The sequence below is a fragment of the Symphodus melops genome, assembly GCF_947650265.1.
Source record: "Symphodus melops genome assembly, chromosome: 6".
Taxonomy (NCBI): domain Eukaryota; kingdom Metazoa; phylum Chordata; class Actinopteri; order Labriformes; family Labridae; genus Symphodus; species Symphodus melops.
Genome location: NC_136696.1, coordinates 8,669,517 through 8,688,102, shown reverse-complemented (window position 1 = coordinate 8,688,102; position 18,586 = coordinate 8,669,517). Strand labels below are relative to the sequence as shown.

At 42.1% G+C, this 18,586-nt stretch overlaps 2 protein-coding genes and 1 long non-coding RNA gene across 5 annotated transcripts in view; 1 reads left to right on the top strand and 2 right to left on the bottom strand.

Moving 5' to 3' along the window:
- znrf1 (zinc and ring finger 1) overlaps positions 1-2,358 on the bottom strand; it is a 69,463-nt gene extending 67,105 nt beyond the window's left edge. The window contains exon 1 of the mRNA XM_079346653.1: positions 1,160-2,358. Within this exon, the coding sequence (XP_079202779.1) occupies positions 1,160-1,553 (394 nt within the window). The 5' untranslated portion in view covers positions 1,554-2,358. The remainder of the gene's footprint in view (positions 1-1,159) is intronic.
- Positions 1,752-6,505, top strand: LOC306825718. The gene is made up of 3 exons (XR_013779307.1): positions 1,752-1,883; positions 6,079-6,278; positions 6,365-6,505. It is a non-coding gene; the product is annotated as an uncharacterized lncRNA (long non-coding RNA).
- On the bottom strand, positions 4,925-18,508 carry ldhd (lactate dehydrogenase D). Of its 3 annotated transcripts, XM_079346636.1 has the most exons (11): positions 18,302-18,490; positions 16,668-16,780; positions 16,047-16,188; positions 14,984-15,125; positions 13,962-14,121; positions 13,671-13,870; positions 12,658-12,786; positions 10,513-10,640; positions 8,149-8,239; positions 7,364-7,475; positions 4,925-5,351 (listed from the first exon to the last, which is right to left on the bottom strand). In XM_079346636.1, the coding sequence occupies exons 1-11, from the start codon at positions 18,392-18,394 to the stop codon at positions 5,171-5,173; spliced, it is 1,491 nt and encodes a 496-aa protein (XP_079202762.1). In that variant the 5' UTR covers positions 18,395-18,490; the 3' UTR covers positions 4,925-5,170. The 3 variants fall into 3 exon arrangements, with proteins under 3 accessions (XP_079202762.1, XP_079202763.1, XP_079202764.1); XM_079346637.1 differs by lacking the exon at positions 12,658-12,786 and having other exon boundaries at positions 18,302-18,508; XM_079346638.1 differs by lacking the exons at positions 16,047-16,188; positions 16,668-16,780 and having other exon boundaries at positions 18,302-18,489.
- Between the last annotated feature and the right edge of the window lie 78 nt (positions 18,509-18,586).

The following is an 18,586-nucleotide window of genomic DNA, read 5'->3' as shown; positions in this document are numbered from 1 at the left end:
TCTCACTGATATGAATGAACATCAGGCTAGTTATAGGCGATGAAGGCAGGGAAAAACAGCCAAGGTGTTGACGTCTCACTCGCTATTCCCCTGCTGTGAGCTGGTCAGGGCTTTGGTAATGAGCGAGGGGGGACCTGACTGAGCCTATGGTGTGTGTGTGTGTGTGTGTGTGCGCGCGTGTTGAAGTGTTCACTTCTGTGTGCACAGGAAGTGTGTGTAGTTTACTTTAAGGGCTTTCTTTCTGATTTGTGTGGGTTTTTGCAATATTGGAAGGGAACAAGCTGTGGCCGTGTGATTGAGGATTAGAATTTGTGCTGATGCATGTTTGCGTGTTGGTGGTCTGACAGGCTCAGTCACACACAGAAACATCATGGAGCAAGTGTTCTCTCCATCCTCTACCTCCCTTCCTCTTTTCCTTCACTCTTCCCTGGCTCTTCATCCTCCATCTCTTTTCCTTCCCCTCCCTCCCTGCTCTCTAATCGCTTGGCTAATTGACTCAGCCAGATTTGGCAACAGGCTTATTAGTGTCATTTCACACAACAAGGAGTGACCTATGCAGACGCTGCAGCGATGACAGTCAAAGACAGTGCACACCCTGCTCTGTTACTGCAAATCTAATTCCCCCAGTACACAGCTATTTCATTTCATATGATCAAATGACCTATTAACAGTATTTTCATGTGACTGATTTACCAAACGTGTTTAATTTAGAGCTTTAAACTGATGCTGTATAATTAAATATCCAAGTTCATACAATTTCCAGCTACAGCCTGGTAAAACATGTATTTGTTAAAAACGGTCATTTCAGTTCAGTGTCCCAACAGTTAACCTTCAAGAGAGTAGAAAACCAGAGGGAACAAATTAGGCCCCGCATGTCAAGCCTCAAACCTAGTTTTTATGTTGTTGTTTTTTTCACACCGAATATCCGCGTGTGGGCCCAAACATTCATTCATAACAGTGAGCTTTCACACTCCTCCCTGCAGTGATAGGTAGGCTAGGTGTGTGTGGGGACAGTTGATGTCCGGAGTGCATTTGTGGTTTCATCTGATTGAAGCGTCACCCGAATGTTTGGGGTGCGTGCGCGTGCACGAGAGAGTGTGTGTGTGTGTGTGTGTGTGTGTGTGTGTGTGTGTGTGTGCATAATATAGGGTGCCCTTACCGCTGTGCGCGCTGAACCAGCGGGGTGCGATGTGCAGGGGCAAGGTGTCAGCCAGCGACCCCCGGGACCCCAAATAGAGTACCCCATCCGTGTGGTGCCCTCCGCCCCGATTGTCCTGGAAGCCAGTACCGTGGGGGGCGGCTGTAGTGCCACCTGACCCCCCTCCGGCTCGATCAGAGTCCGTCCCTCTCGGGGTGTAGAAGCCGAAGGGCACGGCGGCACTGTGATCAATGCCCATCCCAGCCACGGAGCTCACCGAGCGACTCCGCAGGCCCATGGTGCCACTCGGCCGGTAGTGGCCGAAGTGGGCCGAGGGTGGCACCGCGCTGTCATCAGTAGAGACACCGGGAAAAGCACCCCGGGGACGCCCCGCCGTGCTCTGCTTTCCCCCCATCCAAAGCGGGAGACAAGTGGGTGGGGGTTCTGGGTGGATACCAGGAGGGGGCTCGGCTCGATCCGCAAAGGGTCGAGAGAGCCGAAACAGGCTGTCGCCCCCTCCCCTCGCTCCTGTCTGTCTCTCGGCCTGCCTGCCTGCCTGACTGCCCGTGTGTCTGAGCAGGCTCGTCAGCTCTGACTCTCTGCAGACGCAACAGCCCGTTTCCCTGCTGAGCGGAACATGAGCCCGCCCTGACGTCTGGATTCACCTCACCCGCAGACAGACCTCGACACAACCGGGGGATGGCTGACAAGCTGAGTGACGCCGAAAGCCCAGAATGACACAGATGTAGGTTACACCACACTCCCCTCGCTGCCCCAGGTGGTTACGACGGCCGTATCATTGCAGGCAGGACGCGGCAACACGTTTATCCCGTTCGGCCCGAATCACAACAGCGCCGCACTCCGCGGCTCTCGCCTCATCTGATCTCAGACATCGTGACAACTGTTGCTGTCTGTCTGACCGACGCAAAACGACGGTCTGTCTTACACCAAAAAAAAATAAATAATAATATGACGTCGTCGTCCGTGGGGGTCTCCAACCAGCGGTCGCGTTTCTCCCCGTAGTTAGGGGTCACAGTGAGCCGCTCCCCTGCGCTCAGATCAGCGCTCCGCTGCTCGCCGCTCCGCCGCCGCTGCTGCTGCTGCTGCTGCTGGCCAGACAATGGAGGCGCTCAGTGCGCAAGCTCGGATCAAAAATGAAGACAGGACAGGAGACACTGGTGGGAGAAGACAAATTCCCTTTATTGTAATTTTATGTAAGAAAGGAGCTTGGATGCACAAATAATGACCACACGTGACTCTAATGGCGTTTCCTGTTTTTTTTGTTTTGTTTTTTTCCATTCATGAAGAAAAAAAAAACATTCTAGTTACAGGCTATAGGCTACAAATAAAAAGTTTTAAAGCCTATAGAGAATCCCATTGCTTAATTTAAGCAATACAAAGAGGAGCTAAAAGTATTTTCATACATGATGCCTCTGCATTGCAACGCACATCAGACCATTGGCCAACATATGTCATTAACAATTTATGAACAGATTTTTCCACCATATGCTAAATTATTTGGATTACTGGCTCACATGTTTGGTTTTGGATTACTTGATCTAATCCTGTGCATGTGTGAGAGGGTGTTATTCATGTGTGTGTCTGTGAGAGACTGTGATTAGGCTGGTTTAATGCTGTCTGGTTCTTTGTTCTTCGCAATAATAACACAGTCAGCATGTAGGCCTCATGGCTTTATACTTCCCAAAAAGGTAAACTGTGGTAAATACTTACTGCAATTGGTTTGAATCCAGCTAGAATGACATCAGGCCTATAAATGGTCCCCTCTCTGTTTCGCACGCATGCAAACACTCTCACGCGCGCACACTCACTCACACACAAACTACCCATCAACTCCTTACATAAACATGGGACAGTCCACAGGGAACAAAATAAAGCCTACATAGGTCAACTCTATCATCAGTGGTTTCATGCGAGTGCTTCCTGTCATTATCATAAGAAGGATTACACGGCAGCATTAGCAAATGACAAGTCCTAGAATTACCGACCAAAAACACAACAGGTAGCCTCCTACGGTACAAAACAAACAAACATATTTGATACTCTGATACTTTTTAAGATCAGGTTTTAAAATTCCCGCCATAGCATATAGGCCATATTTGGATGGTAGTCTATCTTAAAGTATAGCTTTAAAAAAACTTCAGATTTCCTGTATTTTTAAATTATGCAGGGAGAGAAAGAGGGAGAACACATGGCATTTTGGACCATGCGCAGGAGTTGTCCTTAGATGTGTCAACACTTTAAAATAGATTCTCTGTTAAGTTCTCTCAAAGTGGTGTAAGAGCTTCTTTCATGGTTAATATGAATAAATGAAGCTATTGGGCCCATTGAAAAAAAAACAATTAATAAAAAACTGTTTTGAGGATCACTCATGGGAAAACATTTGAAAATTGTCAAGGCAACCTGGATTGAATTCAGACCAACATATCATAAATAGACTAAATAATAATAATCTAACAAGTGTGATTTGTGTTTAATGGTAAAACATAAACAACACTTCATAGCAAATTATTGGTAAACTTGTGTGGTGAGTGGTGACCTTTACAGACTATAAACCATTAGATTCAAGGTGCACTGTTGAGTTCTGGCAGAGAAATGTGAAATTTGGAGAAGTGTACAGATTTGTGGTATATGTTCAGAGGAAAATATGATCCCTGTAACACTGTTTGAAATGATTGGGGAGAAGCTGTGGTGGGGGGTCCGCAACAGTGAAGCTCTCCTGGTAGCTTTGTAGCTCTGAACAGTGTTCCAGGGACCCATTTTTTCCTTTGAATAAAATGTGTGTATTCATTGTTTCACTTCTCCAACTTTCAGGTTTCCTTAACAAATCCACAGAGAGCACCTTTAACATACAACAGGGAGTACATTCCAGATGTGCTCTATTTGTTCTGTCCAAACATCACTTTTGCTTTGATGTGTTGTGATATTAATACAAAATGATTAATTAATGAAATATACCAGATTATAGATTCAATAAAGTACATTTATGTCCACACTTTATAGTGACTTGATTGTGCCTGAGGCTCTGCAGGGACTACTTATATTTCAATTTTATTGTATGGAGGGATAGATGTTTGTCCTGCAGCAGTCAGGGCATGCACTGCTGACACTCTGTGGTGGAGCGGAGTATTACTATTCTGTAAAAGAAGTGATCTGATCTACCTGATCATTAAGGTAGCATGTTTTATCTGTGCGTTGGCACTGAGATCATGGTGTCATGTAATCAGGTTATTTGTCTCCATGGATAAGGCTGCAGCCATTAAAGCAGGTTTCTGAGCGGGCCTTCTGATCATTCCCATTATGTGAATAACTTGGTGGAATCATCTTACTGACCTATTTAGAGGAATATTGAAACCATCCAGAAGTTTGATGAAAGACTAAAAGCGGGAAGAAAGCTCCTCCTTTAGCTCCCTGAAAGATAAAACAATGCACTAAAGCTCATTGAGTGTGTCCAAGAGCTTTTCCTTCACTCTGTTTTCAGATCAGACTAAAACCAGGAAGTTACTAATCCCAGCCAATACACCAAGCTATTTTTTTATTTGACTTTATAATACTATGCAAAATGTCAATTTTAAGATTTATAAATGCTGTATGGAGACCACCGTTACATTTGAACACTGTTAGGCCACTTACCATTTTCTATGCTATGGCTATTTCTCCCCGCACAGATATGAGGGCAGGATACTTTCCGTTGTTACTGCCAGAAAGGCAATGAATGAGTAGCTAACCTAATATGTCATCCATCCTTGTCAACACAATGATCAATACATGGACAGGAACTAATGATCACTGATTTCAATAATGTCACAAATTGTTTCAATTTTGAGAATGTCAACTTCCTTGTTTTATCCATTAAAGCCACAAAAATATTCAAAACAAGAAAAGAGGTGAATTGGATAAAGGTTGTTCTTTTCTTGTGCAAACACAAGTAAAGACACAAAAACAAGACTTTCATGAAAGTGCAGAGAGAAAAGAGACCACATCATGCTAACTGAGCGACAAGTTACAAACAGTTTATAGTTCTATTGGCTGCAGAACTTTCCCAGGATTCATCAGGGTCTTTGGGTCGAGGGTGTCCTTGAGTCCCTGCATGACCTGCATAGCCATAGGTCCCATCTCCTCGCACAGCAGAGTCCTCTTCCCTAAGCCCACACCGTGCTCCCCTGTACATGTACCATCCATGGCCAGAGCTCGCCTATAGAGGGAACACAAATCACCTACATTAACTGCAAACAACGTGACTGATCGGTCTGTCCCTTCTACAATCAGATCAAGCCAAATACAACGTCTGCTTTTCTGATTCGCTTATTGCAGCCTTTTCCGCCATAATGCAAAATCTAGACGTGCAGCTGAAATCACTGATCTCACAGATCACTGAGTTTGGTCACAGATCTGATTGGTTCTTTGGATCAGCCACAGAAGAAAAAAATAGATTTATAATCTAACTGTTGTACTCCTCAGCTATAGCCGTGATTCAGAGCTAATATTTTGACAGCACTACAAATCAAAATGCATCTCCATGAATGTTAATAATGTATTACATCCTCAGTTTTATCCACTATAGGCGTTACTCAGACAATAATACGAGCACTTAGAGCAACCTGAACTCTGTCCATTTTAAAATGCTTTGAAATATCAGAGTACCACAGACTGTAATATAAAAACAGCATCATTTCAATAACATATACAATGTTCTGTGACTAACAGTTTGCTGTAATCAAGACAAATCTTTTTTTCTCAGCTTTGACGTCTTCAACATGTCACATACACACATTGTTCATCTTTTGGATGCGTGTGTGCACGTTACAGCGACAGTAGACAAAAGACTGTAACATTGCTAATGTTAAGTTTGATTGATGCTCTCCATACCTGCATGGTAAATACAAACACAGATGTATCTGTCATGATCCCCATCATGGCAGGTCCCTCCTTCCCTGTTGTTTGTATTCCCTGTCTGTGATCCTCATGTTTCTTCCCCTGTTAGTCTCTGTGTGTGTGGCAGTGGGCGTGGTCACCTGTGTGCAGGCTGCACCAGGTGTACCTCATCTCATCATCAACCCTGGCTGTACTTAACTCTGGATTTCCACTGCCTCGGCGCCAGATCGTTCATCTAACCAGTGTGGTAGTGGAGTTTATTTGATCACGGTCGTTGTACTTCATCTAGCTTGGTTAAGCTGCGTCCTCACTCTGCTGTGCTTTTCATTTCAGATCATTGTTGTTCATCTACTCACTGCCTGCTGCCACGACTCAGGAGGAGCTTCACTTCAGGATTGTTGGAACTCACGTCACACTTGGACCGAGTGTACTCATCACCTCTGGGATCCCTGGATACATCACCCCCGTTCCCTCACTGTCACTTATTTGGTTCATTAAAATTGACACTTGCTGGTACCTGGCTTACGAGTTGTGCTTTTGGGTCCAATCCAGTACGAGATTGTAACATTATCAATCATCAAAGTAACAATACAAACATAAATATCGATGCTTTACGACCTGTTTCTGTTTGAACGTTTTTGAAAACTGCATTTTTTTTAATTATTTTTTTTAACCCTTTACAGGGCACTCATTGATATACTTTCAAATTCAAAAACTCAACCTCATAATGTTATTCAGGGACATAACAGAACTTTATTTCTGTTATAACATTTTTCAAAAAATAAACATTGACAAAGTTACCATATTTGGTTCAAATGCCACAATTGCAGGATCAGTGTAGGGTGATCTCTTCTGATTGGCTGAGTGAGGATCACATGCTGCTCGACCTTACTGAGGCGCAGAAGGGTAGCCATATGTAATGTTTGCGGAAATGACCAAAAACAGTCACTTGCCTGATAAAAGTGTTAAACGACTGAATTGTCTTCCTTTATGTATCCATATCTACAAGGATGTGCTACATGCTGTCTTTTTACTGCATGGCGGTTTAGAGGCAGAGCATTCATTTTAAACCATCTTCAGAGATTTCCTATCGATCCGTGGATCAAACCAAACCTGAAACGTGGAATCCTAACAGTTCAGCAAGACATGAGGGGCCAAGAGTAGAAATATAACGATGACATATGTGCGACAAAAGATCGTATTATATCTAAACCGAGCTGGAGCGAATGAGAGAGAGAGAGAGAGAATGAGCTGATGAGGTATACCTGTGGAAAATATAACCGTGAATAAGTGTTCATGGAATAGCTGATGAGAGTGTCACAGACTCGGTACCTGGCCAGTCTCTCAGTGAACAGGTGAACCCTGTGCTGCTCCTCGGGGTCATTGGGGTCAACCACCATCAGACAGTGGAAGTTACCATCACCCACATGGCCTGCAATGGGACCTGAAGGCACAATGAAAACAGTCAGACTTAAGGCTCTAGTAAACTTATTAGAAGATGTTAATCTTTATCTCACTCTTTACAACAAGCCAACAATGGACTTCAGATCATTCTAAGGTCAGTTCAGCAGTCTGACTGTTTAACAGAATAAAGAGGATGTTTATCAGTCTGCTGTGCACTGCCCTTCTGTACCTTCAGGATGTTTTTGGAATATATTTTGTACATACTTCGAAGGATCCTTCGACAGTAAAAACAGATAGATAGATACATTCACACGCCGCCTGTGATGCAGCAGGAACATGTTGGGCTTAAATGTTTTGCCCGAGGCAGCCTAAACATGACCGCAGGAGCTGGGCATTGAACCCCAACCCTCTGGTTAAGAACAAATCAGCTCAACCACTGAGCCAAAGCTGCCATATATTATTTAATAATTATCTTCATGCAGCACCTGAGGGCAAATCAACTCAGCTCAAGGTGAGACTGAGAGTTTGTTGAACCTTCTTTCTGAAACGGGCCGATGAAATAATGTGACGTTCAAAGAACATCATACTACTGTATTTATTTTTATTACCTTTATGAAAATTCTCTGATTGTAAAAATGATGATCCGTTCACATGTCGTCATGCTGAGTCTTAATGACACAACAATAACATTGATTTTCTTTCTGTGTCCCCACCTGTCAGTTTGTTTTCAATCAGGTCCTCCTTAGTGTCCACTATGATTTGAGGCAGCTGTGACAGAGGGACACACACATCCGTAGCGTAGGCCTGCGGGGCACACACACAGACAGACACACACACACACAGACAGACACACACAAACACAGACAGACACACGCACACACACAGACACACACACACACAGACACACACAAACACAGACAGACACACACGCACACACACAGACACACACAAACACAGACAGACACACACACACACACACACAGACACACACAAACACAGACAGACACACACGCACACACACAGACACACACAAACACACACAGACACACACAGACAGACACACACAGACAGACACGCACACGCACACACACACAGACACACACACACACACACACACACACACACACACACACACACACAGGTAAGGTCACACTATTGGAAGTGCTTCAAATGTTTTTTTGCACTAACACTAAGATTTAAAACGTTCATAAAGTGAGACATAAAACAAAGCCTTTGAACCAGAGGCTGATTTAACTACACTGCTGCTCACCATTAAAAGGGAAGACAATTAAACAGCGAGATCCAGTGAAGCTGAACCTTGACCTCTGATGTTATTGAGCTTTCCACTGCAGGCAAAGAGGGTTTGAAGTACAAAGACACGTTCAAATGAACAAATTGAAATCTCGCTCAGCCAGTGCTCCTCTCTGACACTGCTCCCTGTGATCAATGATGTTAGGGACAATAAAGCTAATGGGCTTCAACGCAACTTCTCACTGATGTAAATTGCATGCTTTGGAAACTCATGAACAAAAACGATTGCATTGCTTTTGCTGAATCTGTGCAACTGAAAGGGAAGATCCACGTGCACAATCCACAGTGTGTGAGCAAACAGCTTCCTGGCTGCGTCTGTCCCATTTACATGCATGTACATTTGGGAATATTCAAAACTGACCCTTTTCTATGCAAACTACCCTTGTTACCAAAGCAGCAAAGACAGGCGCTAACTGCCACAGGTGGTTAAAGTGCTGTTATTTAACATCATTGAGACTGCTTTATTAATAAGGCATCATTTCCCCTCTGTCTCCACTTCTTCTATTAAACAAGAAAGGAAGGCAATCAGCTGGTGTTACTGGTGTAACAGTATTTATAAAAGATGTCACATGCAAACTTTACCGTGAACAGAAAGTGTGCCCCTGTTAAAGTCTGTTAAGATAACTTTGACATTACTATTATCAATATAACCAGGGGTTAAATCAGGTTTGGAGTTTTTACGCACAAGGAAGCCATTTTATTTTTTTTCTATGTTGTTTTTCTTTTCTTTTTTTTATTAAATGCTACGTTCCATTTACCTTGGAACTGGAGAGTCGGAGTTGGGATTGATGTCACACCCAAGTTTACTGTGTTGCAGTGTCAGAAAAGCAACATGGACACCTTCAGGAGTACCTTTGTTTTGTTAGCTAATACCAGACGATAAAACACACACTATGTGATTGTTTGTGGACAAAAACAACGTGTCGACATATCCACAGGGAGAACGTACACAATATTATCGGTATGATTGATTTAATCACACAAAAAGAGGAGCAAGCGGCTAATAAACGCGATAGTTAACGTGCAGTTGATGCACGTAGCAGCAGATATATGTCAAGAGAATTCATTGACACTGGAAGGAATGGTGGCAAAAGAAATGTGATTATTTTGCACGACAACAATGAAAATCTAGAGGTAATTTTCTTTCAAAGAGTTGTGTTTGTATTTTTTGTATTTCAAACAATCCTGACTGGACATGCACATTCTGGACTCTAAGGCCTGGTACACGCTGCATGCCTCAGGGGTGCCCATGTTAACATCTTTATGGACACATACCTGGATGAGGAGCTTCGCTGAAATGAAATGTGAAAAGGCCATTTGAAGAATATGAAATCAAACTCGCAACGAGGCAGACACTATGCTACATTCAACTTGTGTTTACAGGCTTCGCTGCCCGACACTCTGTGTTCAGCCACATTTTTTGAAATACAGCCGAGTCATGTTTTCACAGCGAACATCATCAAATTGACTAAGTGGGTATCATTCATGTTCTTGCCAGAAAAAAAAGGACACCAAAGCATAACTTGGAACATCCTGAAAGTAAAGGTTATTAAATCAACAGGTCAAAGTGTTGAAACAAAGGTCTCCAGTAGCATCTCTTAGCTTCTATTACTCTGAACAAATGAAGACAGGGGAAGAAATGACAAGGATCTTAAGAAATCATTTTTTTGGTGTCAAGATTCATCAAGTATTTTTGTTGGATGCAGTAAGTATATTGTAGAACAGTGATTATTACCACAGGTAAAGTGTCAGAAGATTGTCTTTACCTTGCAGCCAGGTCTGAGAGCCATGGCAGCGTACCAAGCGTCATGGCGAGCTTTCCATAAGCGGTTGCGTGTTTCTGCATCTGTAGCCCACTGAAAATCTGCGCCGCCATTACTCTGAGTGATTTCCTCTGTACAACAACGACACAGCAAAAACATGTGTGTTGATTTATTGTTATCATTGGTATTACAGATTTCACACAAGTGAGTAGTTACTATCACATGTTTGACGCCTGCTGTACTTAGGATGCAAAGAAACAGTTGTAGAGTGTCCAATGTTTGCATTGTCTTTGTATCAGCAACAACTGCAAGCACTTTTTACATTTTTGCTGACAAATAGGAATTTTCAATCCAGGCCAATTCTTGATTTTTCTCAGCAGGATGGCACTTTCATTTTTTTAATATATATTTTATTTCATTTTTTTAAAATGATAAAACAGAGAAATCCTGACAATGCAGGATAAAAACACACAAAGACAACCATTTGCAACAACACACAACTAAAAAAAGCAAGACACAACATAGACAAAAAGATTAAAAACAATAGTAATGGCCTCGTCCTGTGGGGAAGGCACTGAGCACGTCTCGGGTCATCACCAAGGTTTCCTGATGCCACTCAACATGGTATGGCATGGACATAGACATGGATGGGGAGGGAATGGGAGGAGCGGGGAGCAGGAGAAGACACTTTCTGAGGCCCTGTGTCCACCTAGCGTCTTTTTCCCAGCAGAGCTTTTGTCTAGCGCTTGGATAAGGGGTTTGCTGCGCTTGAGAAGGAAATCACGTCCATCCTAAATGTACGTACGCCTGGGTCAGACTTTGCTGACGGTGCACACACGTTCCCATCAGGTTTGTTTTTTTCACAAACTACGTACACCAGTTTCAGGGCCCTTTTTGTGCGTACGCAATAAATAAGACCCCATCCCAGCAGACACGGAGCAAAGACGATGTGGGTACAAATAAATACAGCGCTGAGAGGGTCAGGAACAGCACCTTTTTGAAAAGTTGAAAGATTTTCTACTCGAGTGCTCGCAGTGGTCACACATAAGAGGCGGAGCACACGGAATAAAGACGCTGGGCGCTGCGCTTTTTCCTCGGTCAGCCGCCTGCTGCTGCGAACACTCTACTCATTGAAAAAACGCTGGCACTCAGAAAAATGTGTGAGAGGCTTGTGATGTAGTGTACAATGAGAGGTAAGTAACAGGACATACTAAAGCAAATGCTTTGAACAGATTTTAAGAAGATCCGTTAGTCCAGATTATCTCAGGTTTGAGTCTGTCAGCTTGGAAAAGGGGTCCGTATCGTCCACTCTGCACAGAGTGAATGAAGCACCTGTTACATGCAAAGTTAGCACAACATTCAAGGTTGTTGTTTTTTTGTTTTTTTTAATGCTAGGTTTCATCAAACATTTGTGTTTTTTACTTTGCTTGTACTTGATAGACTGGTGTAGTTTTGAAGTGAGTTAGTATTTTAGCGCCATGGGTTCCTAACTCTAAAAGTCAATGGGGATTTTGAATGGGTTTGTGTTTAGACGCCTGAAATAAGGTCTGTGGTTAACACAAGCTGAAGAGATGTTGACGTTTTGTTAGACTACGTTACCTAAGACCCCACTTGTGACTTTTAAAGTTTTTACACAAACTTTAAACGGCGGTTGCTAACGAGTAGCTAACTGAAACTACAGTGGTTGTCACAGACATTAAATGTCATAACGCCGGGAACTCTCTCTCTAATCCTCCTTACAGTCTCTAGTCATGTTTTTCAGTGTTCTTGCAAATATTAGGTTAATAAACAACTTATTAAGCTAACGTTTAGCTATCTTGTCAAATCCACTGATTAGATCGATGAAGCATAATGGTCGTGACGTCAAAATCAAATGGCCGCGGTGTAGTTCGCTAGCGCATAACGTTAGCTTTTTACTTCTCTCGGATGCATTAACTCTTCAAACTTCATATAAATGATGTTCATCTGTAAATATTATCCCGCTAAACAAAACAACAACGCGTCAGAAACGTGTGTTTGACACAGAGCTTATTTTCTGCAATGATCCAAAATCCAATGCAAAAATCCCATAGAGGAACCACCGGCGCCATTTTTTTGGTTTGGCCTACAAAAATACGTCATTACTATACCAGTCTATACTATACACACCGGTTGTGTTGACCTGCTCCTCGAGGCTTCGTTCTGAGCCGTGGAACTCCAGGAACAGAGTCGGGGTCACGGGGTACGATAGAGAGCTGAACCTGTTACACGCATCAATCATCACATCATCCAGAAACTCTGGATAACACACGCACGCACACACACACACACACACACACACACACACACACACACACACACACACACACACACACACACACACACACACACACACACACACACACACACACACACACACACACACACACACACACACACAGACAAAACACACATGTCAGTGTGATGAATCTAAAGAGGTCAGGCTTGAAGATCAATGTATGACATATTTTCCAGACACTTTTATTATTATTATCATTATCATATTGATTCTATTTTAAAAGCTCATTTCTCACTCCTGGACCCGCCTGCCCAGTTTTATCAAAGAGATCAATAATGTTTCATCTCATCCTTGTTTTTTTAAAGTTGTGATGAACATGTGGGTCAGACTATTCTGAAAAGCCTGAAGATGACAAAGCAGTTGGTTTTCGAATTAGCTTCAAAATATGAAGAGATGTCGACAGCTTTGAACAACACGGTTTATTTTAACCATTTAATCATGTGAAATACTCTCTATGAATCCCAGAAAGAGAAAGGTGCTCATGGTTTTATGTCTTCACTGATAAGATGTTAAGAAACCGACCGTCCTAAGCTTTTACATTACACTAGATTATCTCTTTATGATAAAGCTGACTTGATCCCTTTTTATATCACTTTTTTTTTAAACACATTACAACAATGTGAAGTAGGAGGTAGAAAAGAGAGAATTACATTTACTCACGTAAATGAGTATTTGTTTGTGTAGTGGTACTTTTTAAGTTGTTTTTTTAAAAACATTAATTTTTTACTTTTGCTTAAGCAAGTTTTTCCCTTAGGTATTGTACTTTGCTATAAATAAAGATGACTTTGAATTTGATAGTAGTACAGAAGCTTTACAGTGAAGGTTTTAAGAATCATCTCCTCACCGATACGAGCGATGGGAACTCCTGCCTGTAGAATCTGCACTGTGCTGTCCACAGCAGACTGGACGGAGGGGAAAGAGCAGACGGCCGACACCATGGCTTCTGGGATGCCATACAGGCGTAACGTCGCCTTGGTGATGATCCCCAGAGTTCCCTCTGACCCAACAAACAGATTTGTCAGATTGTAGCCAGCTGATGTCTTCCTACACACGGATAAACACAGCGAGGAGAAAGTGTTTAAGCTGCAGTAGGCTATGCTGCATATTCTTTGGGTGCGAATGGCTAACGTCGTACCTGGGACGTCGGCCCTTCCCCGCTGTGTGTATGACGGTGCCGTCAGCCAGCACGACCTCCAGGTTTAAAACGTTCTCCCTCATCGTTCCATAACGCACTGCATTTGTCCCAGAAGCGCTGGTTGCAGCCATGCCGCACAGAGACGCGTCAGCCCCAGGATCTGAGACACGAAACACATCACTACGCTTTCATCAATTATTTCAAAAAGGCGAAAATAAACACAAAATAAAACAACACAATTATAAATGTCATAATCCTCTCCGACGCACATTTCAGTTTTCTATTCTAGAAACTGTTTGATCTTTCCATAAATGATCCAACTGTATAAACAACTGTAGAAATAGATTTAAATGTATTGTTTATCATTCACTTAGTTCATCATGAGGGTTTAAGATTCACCCACCGTGATGTTGCTATCCCTTAAAGTGCATTGTTTTTCGGCTTCGATCGCCTCGTCTCAACAACACGCGTGCCACTAAAACAGAAACTTTTGGAAACGCTGACATGTCAGTTTGAAAGCTGTGGGTTGGTGTTTTTTATAAAGAGGGCAGATATGGAGACTTTGGAAAAACAATTTGTCAATCAACTATAAAAAGAGAGCTATTCTGCTGACCGTGTTGTTTATGTAAGGTGCTGCTGATGCACATGTGCAGGATGCTCGCTAATACTCGAGCTCCTCCGCGTCCGACAATTACATCATCCCTGAAGAGTTGCATCAGAGCCACAGCTCTCTGCAAACCACTAAAAGAAGTATGGTTAAATTACTAGACCAGCACAGATAATACGCTGATGTCTTTTTTTCCCTTTAAATTTCACTCTAAAATTGACAAAAGTGTGAATAGTGTGAGCGACTTATTTCAGTCAATGGTGCAAATTCAGCGTTTTCACTCGCGTTAAATTAATCTGGATTTACAATTTCCTTACAATTTATGTCATTCTCAAAAAAAAAAAACCTAGCGTTCCTCACTGTGTGTTAAACTAAACTAAAGAACTATTGGAAACTAATAAACAATGGAACTGACCAACAGGAAACCAAAGGCCGGTGTCACGTAGGTAGGCATTGAGGGCCTTCCGTGTCACACCAGGCTCCACCGTCACGTCGAAGTCTTCCTGGTGAAGATCCAGAACCTGGTTCATGTTCCTCAGGCTGAAACACACACCCCCCTAAAGAAGAGAGACTCACAATACGTACATTCTTCTGCACAAAGAAACATTGTACATTTCAGTTTTTCACCATACGTACTGCCTGTATGGGCTCCTCACACAGTGTCATGTTGATTATTGCTTTGTCCAAAAACTTAATTTGGTTAACCATACACTGATGGCTGAAAAACTTATTTGTTTTTCATTATTTATTTATTTGTTTTGTGAATAGAATAGTATTTTAACATTCTCAACAAAAAAATAAACAAGGATAATGTTTTTTTTCCCCCGGTCCACAGCTACACTGTAGTTATGTCCTTGACTCTCTCAGAGGATGTAAGAAGGGGCTCTGGAAGTTCAATCTGAAATAATTATAGCGAACGACTTTTTCTTTAATGTCAATCTTCATATATTCACGATCATGTGTTTGTAGTGTAGTTTCTCTAAAAGGTCGGGATTACAGCTGTATAAAACATCGGCTTCCCAGAGAAGATGTGCACAAGACTGTTTTTGTGCCTGTCTTTGTGCTGGACATTGATTACATATATCCCTGTCTCTATAATTATCGGCTCAACTATTGCTGACTTTGCAAAATAATTGATAAAAGATGTTTTTAGGTCTCGGGTTCTTTATTTCAGATTTTCCCTACGCAGCACCAAAGACAGCAGACAGACAGACACAGTCAGAAGGTAGAAGCAAAGATGGGCTTTCAGCAGCAGAATAAAAGGCTGAAAGAATATTGGATCTCAATCTCCAAGGTATCTGAAAGCTTCACCGCAAATAATGATAAAGTTGATCTGAACTGAAAAAGTGTCAATGGAAAACATGTGAGCTCTCCCCTAAAGAAAAAAAAAATGTTTAAATCTGTCTTAGAAACATTAAGTGATCAAACCAATGGTCTGCTTTCATTATCGTGCACACTGCTTCCTATCTCTATCTCACCTTAACCGCTCCAACCCCTCCCTCCAGGCCAGTTCCTGTGCCAAAGGGGATGATGGGAAGTTTGTGGCTGTGGCAGACCTTCGCCAGGGCGCTGACCTCGTCCACAGATCGTGGAAACACCACCACATCTGGGGGGCAACATCTGGAAAGCAGGGATGCAACTCTCTTACTTACTTTTACCATTTATGTTCTCCAAGTACATTTCATTTACGCCTCAGGAGGAAGCCGTCTCGTTTCTAATCATGTTCATTTGTGAAGGGATCAACCATCTCCAGGCACTAATGCTACCTGTGCCATCATAAGACATATTAGTAAACGTCTCGAAGCAAATAACCTCTTACAAGCAGGCTAGACTCGACCTAAATGACACTGATCAAATCTGTACCTTGAGTTCTCATTGAACTGGCCGAACTGTTGCTTTATAGCAGTATTCATCAGTGTGTTTATTTCTATAGTTATTATCAAGCTAATAGAGTCAACAGTTACTGGAGTTACATTTCTTTTTGTGGACACTGACACCGCTACCTACTACTCAAAGATAAATACAACCCCTTATTGTGTGAAGATTTAGACATAATGCACTTTCAATCATGTCTGTTTGTGACACCGAGATACACAGACCTGTGCACAGACTCGTCTTTGCCGTGTTGCTCTCTGACCGCCTCACTCAATGAGACGCCGTCTTCACCACATATAGACCTGAATTTTAAGAGCACACTGTCCACAGCAGCACTCTATTCACACACACATACGCGCACACACGCACGCACACACGCACACACACACAAACACACACACACGATACAAATCATTAAACACATTACTGAAGGAGAATACATTTTACTTTGTCGCTTGCATGGTTCTTTGTATTTATGTCTGGATTTGATATATATATTCTGACTTATTCTCTTTGAACTCAACTTAATTTACTATTTTTTTTACTTACACTCAGCAACTCTACTAAAACTCATTCAATTGAAAGTGTTGGCTTATACCTGCTTATCAATAAAATCACCAACACTTAGACCTAACCTGTGCCAGAGGCTCAGCACAAAGACTTCATCTGTAAATCTCTAAAAGATAATGGGCCTGTCTTCATCATTTTCTATGTTTGTATGAAGACTGAAATTACACCAAACAATAATGCTAACCTCTCTGAGGGAATCTAATGTTGAAGACTGGATGTACATCTTTTTAACATGAATATTGCCTATGTTTTACAAACACTGACTGTGTTGTTATTCACCTTTGCTGTTCTGTTCTTCATGGTGTAGCTAGCCTATCTCTTAAACACACTTTGTGTTCTATAGTAAATATTTACATCTATCATAAAATCTATTCACATTTTATAAACATGCTATAATTACATGTGTATAAACATATATTACACCTATTACCTATATATTACATCGTAATACAAGTTTGATTTGGCCGGAGTCGAACCCACGCCAGAACCTTATGATGCATTCACGTGCTCCTCGGATGGTCCCAGTTTGTGAGTTAAGAAGTCGTGTCCACGTGCTTTGAATTTGTGGACATTTTTATTTTTATTTTTAAACAACAATTAAAACAAACAAACAACACTGGTGCTACGAAAAAGATGTGCAGAATCTCAGTAGGACGAGCAAAACAGTTTTAACTAAAAAAGTGTATGTGCAATACGTAAACTAATCTTAAATTTGTAATTAATAACGCCAGACCTTTTCCTAACGGTCCGACACCCCCTGAATGCAACATCACTACCGTATTTACCCATAGACTGTTTGCAAATTATAAGGGTCACTTTAACCCTCAGTTAAAGCCTTGCAGACACGCTCCTGTTTTATATGCGCACATGACCAACGAGCGACCTGAATGTAGGAGCACCTTTCAGTCAAATTCTGCGGGTGAAAAATGCCTATGGAGTATTCATCGCAGCATTGGTGGTTCAGTGGTAGAATTCTCGCCTGCCACGCGGGAGGCCCGGGTTCGATTCCCGGCCAATGCAACGTCCTTTTTTTTTTTTTTACACAACCCTAACCCTAACCCTAACTACAATACTGGCAGCACCAGATAGTACAACAATACTATTCTCGCATTTGTGATGCATGCCTTGTTATTGATGTCTTTGGCTCTGTTAGCTCCTGCTCCTGCATATGACCAAAAGCAAACCTTCGACCGGTGACTGATGTTGCTGCACTTTTATTCGTTCGCTTAACATGTGAAATGTAATAAAGCAACATTAAAACAAAAAGTTGTAACCTTTCATCACTTACTCTAGTGGTCGTTTCTAATGTAATGTTCCGACTGTGCAGCAGGTAGTGTCCATGAGAGACCACTCGTCGGCTGGCTGTCAAGCCAAGCAACATTGTTTATACTGCGAGTACTGGACTAATGTCACTGACTGATGTCAAGACGTCGTAAACGACATCAACGACGACGTGACTTCCGGAATATAATTTTCAGAGTAAAGTAAAACTGCTAAAGAATAACAGCACAGAAAAAATCAATTGTAGAAATCAATTGCTGAATAAATACTGTTTATTAATGTTGTTATAGCA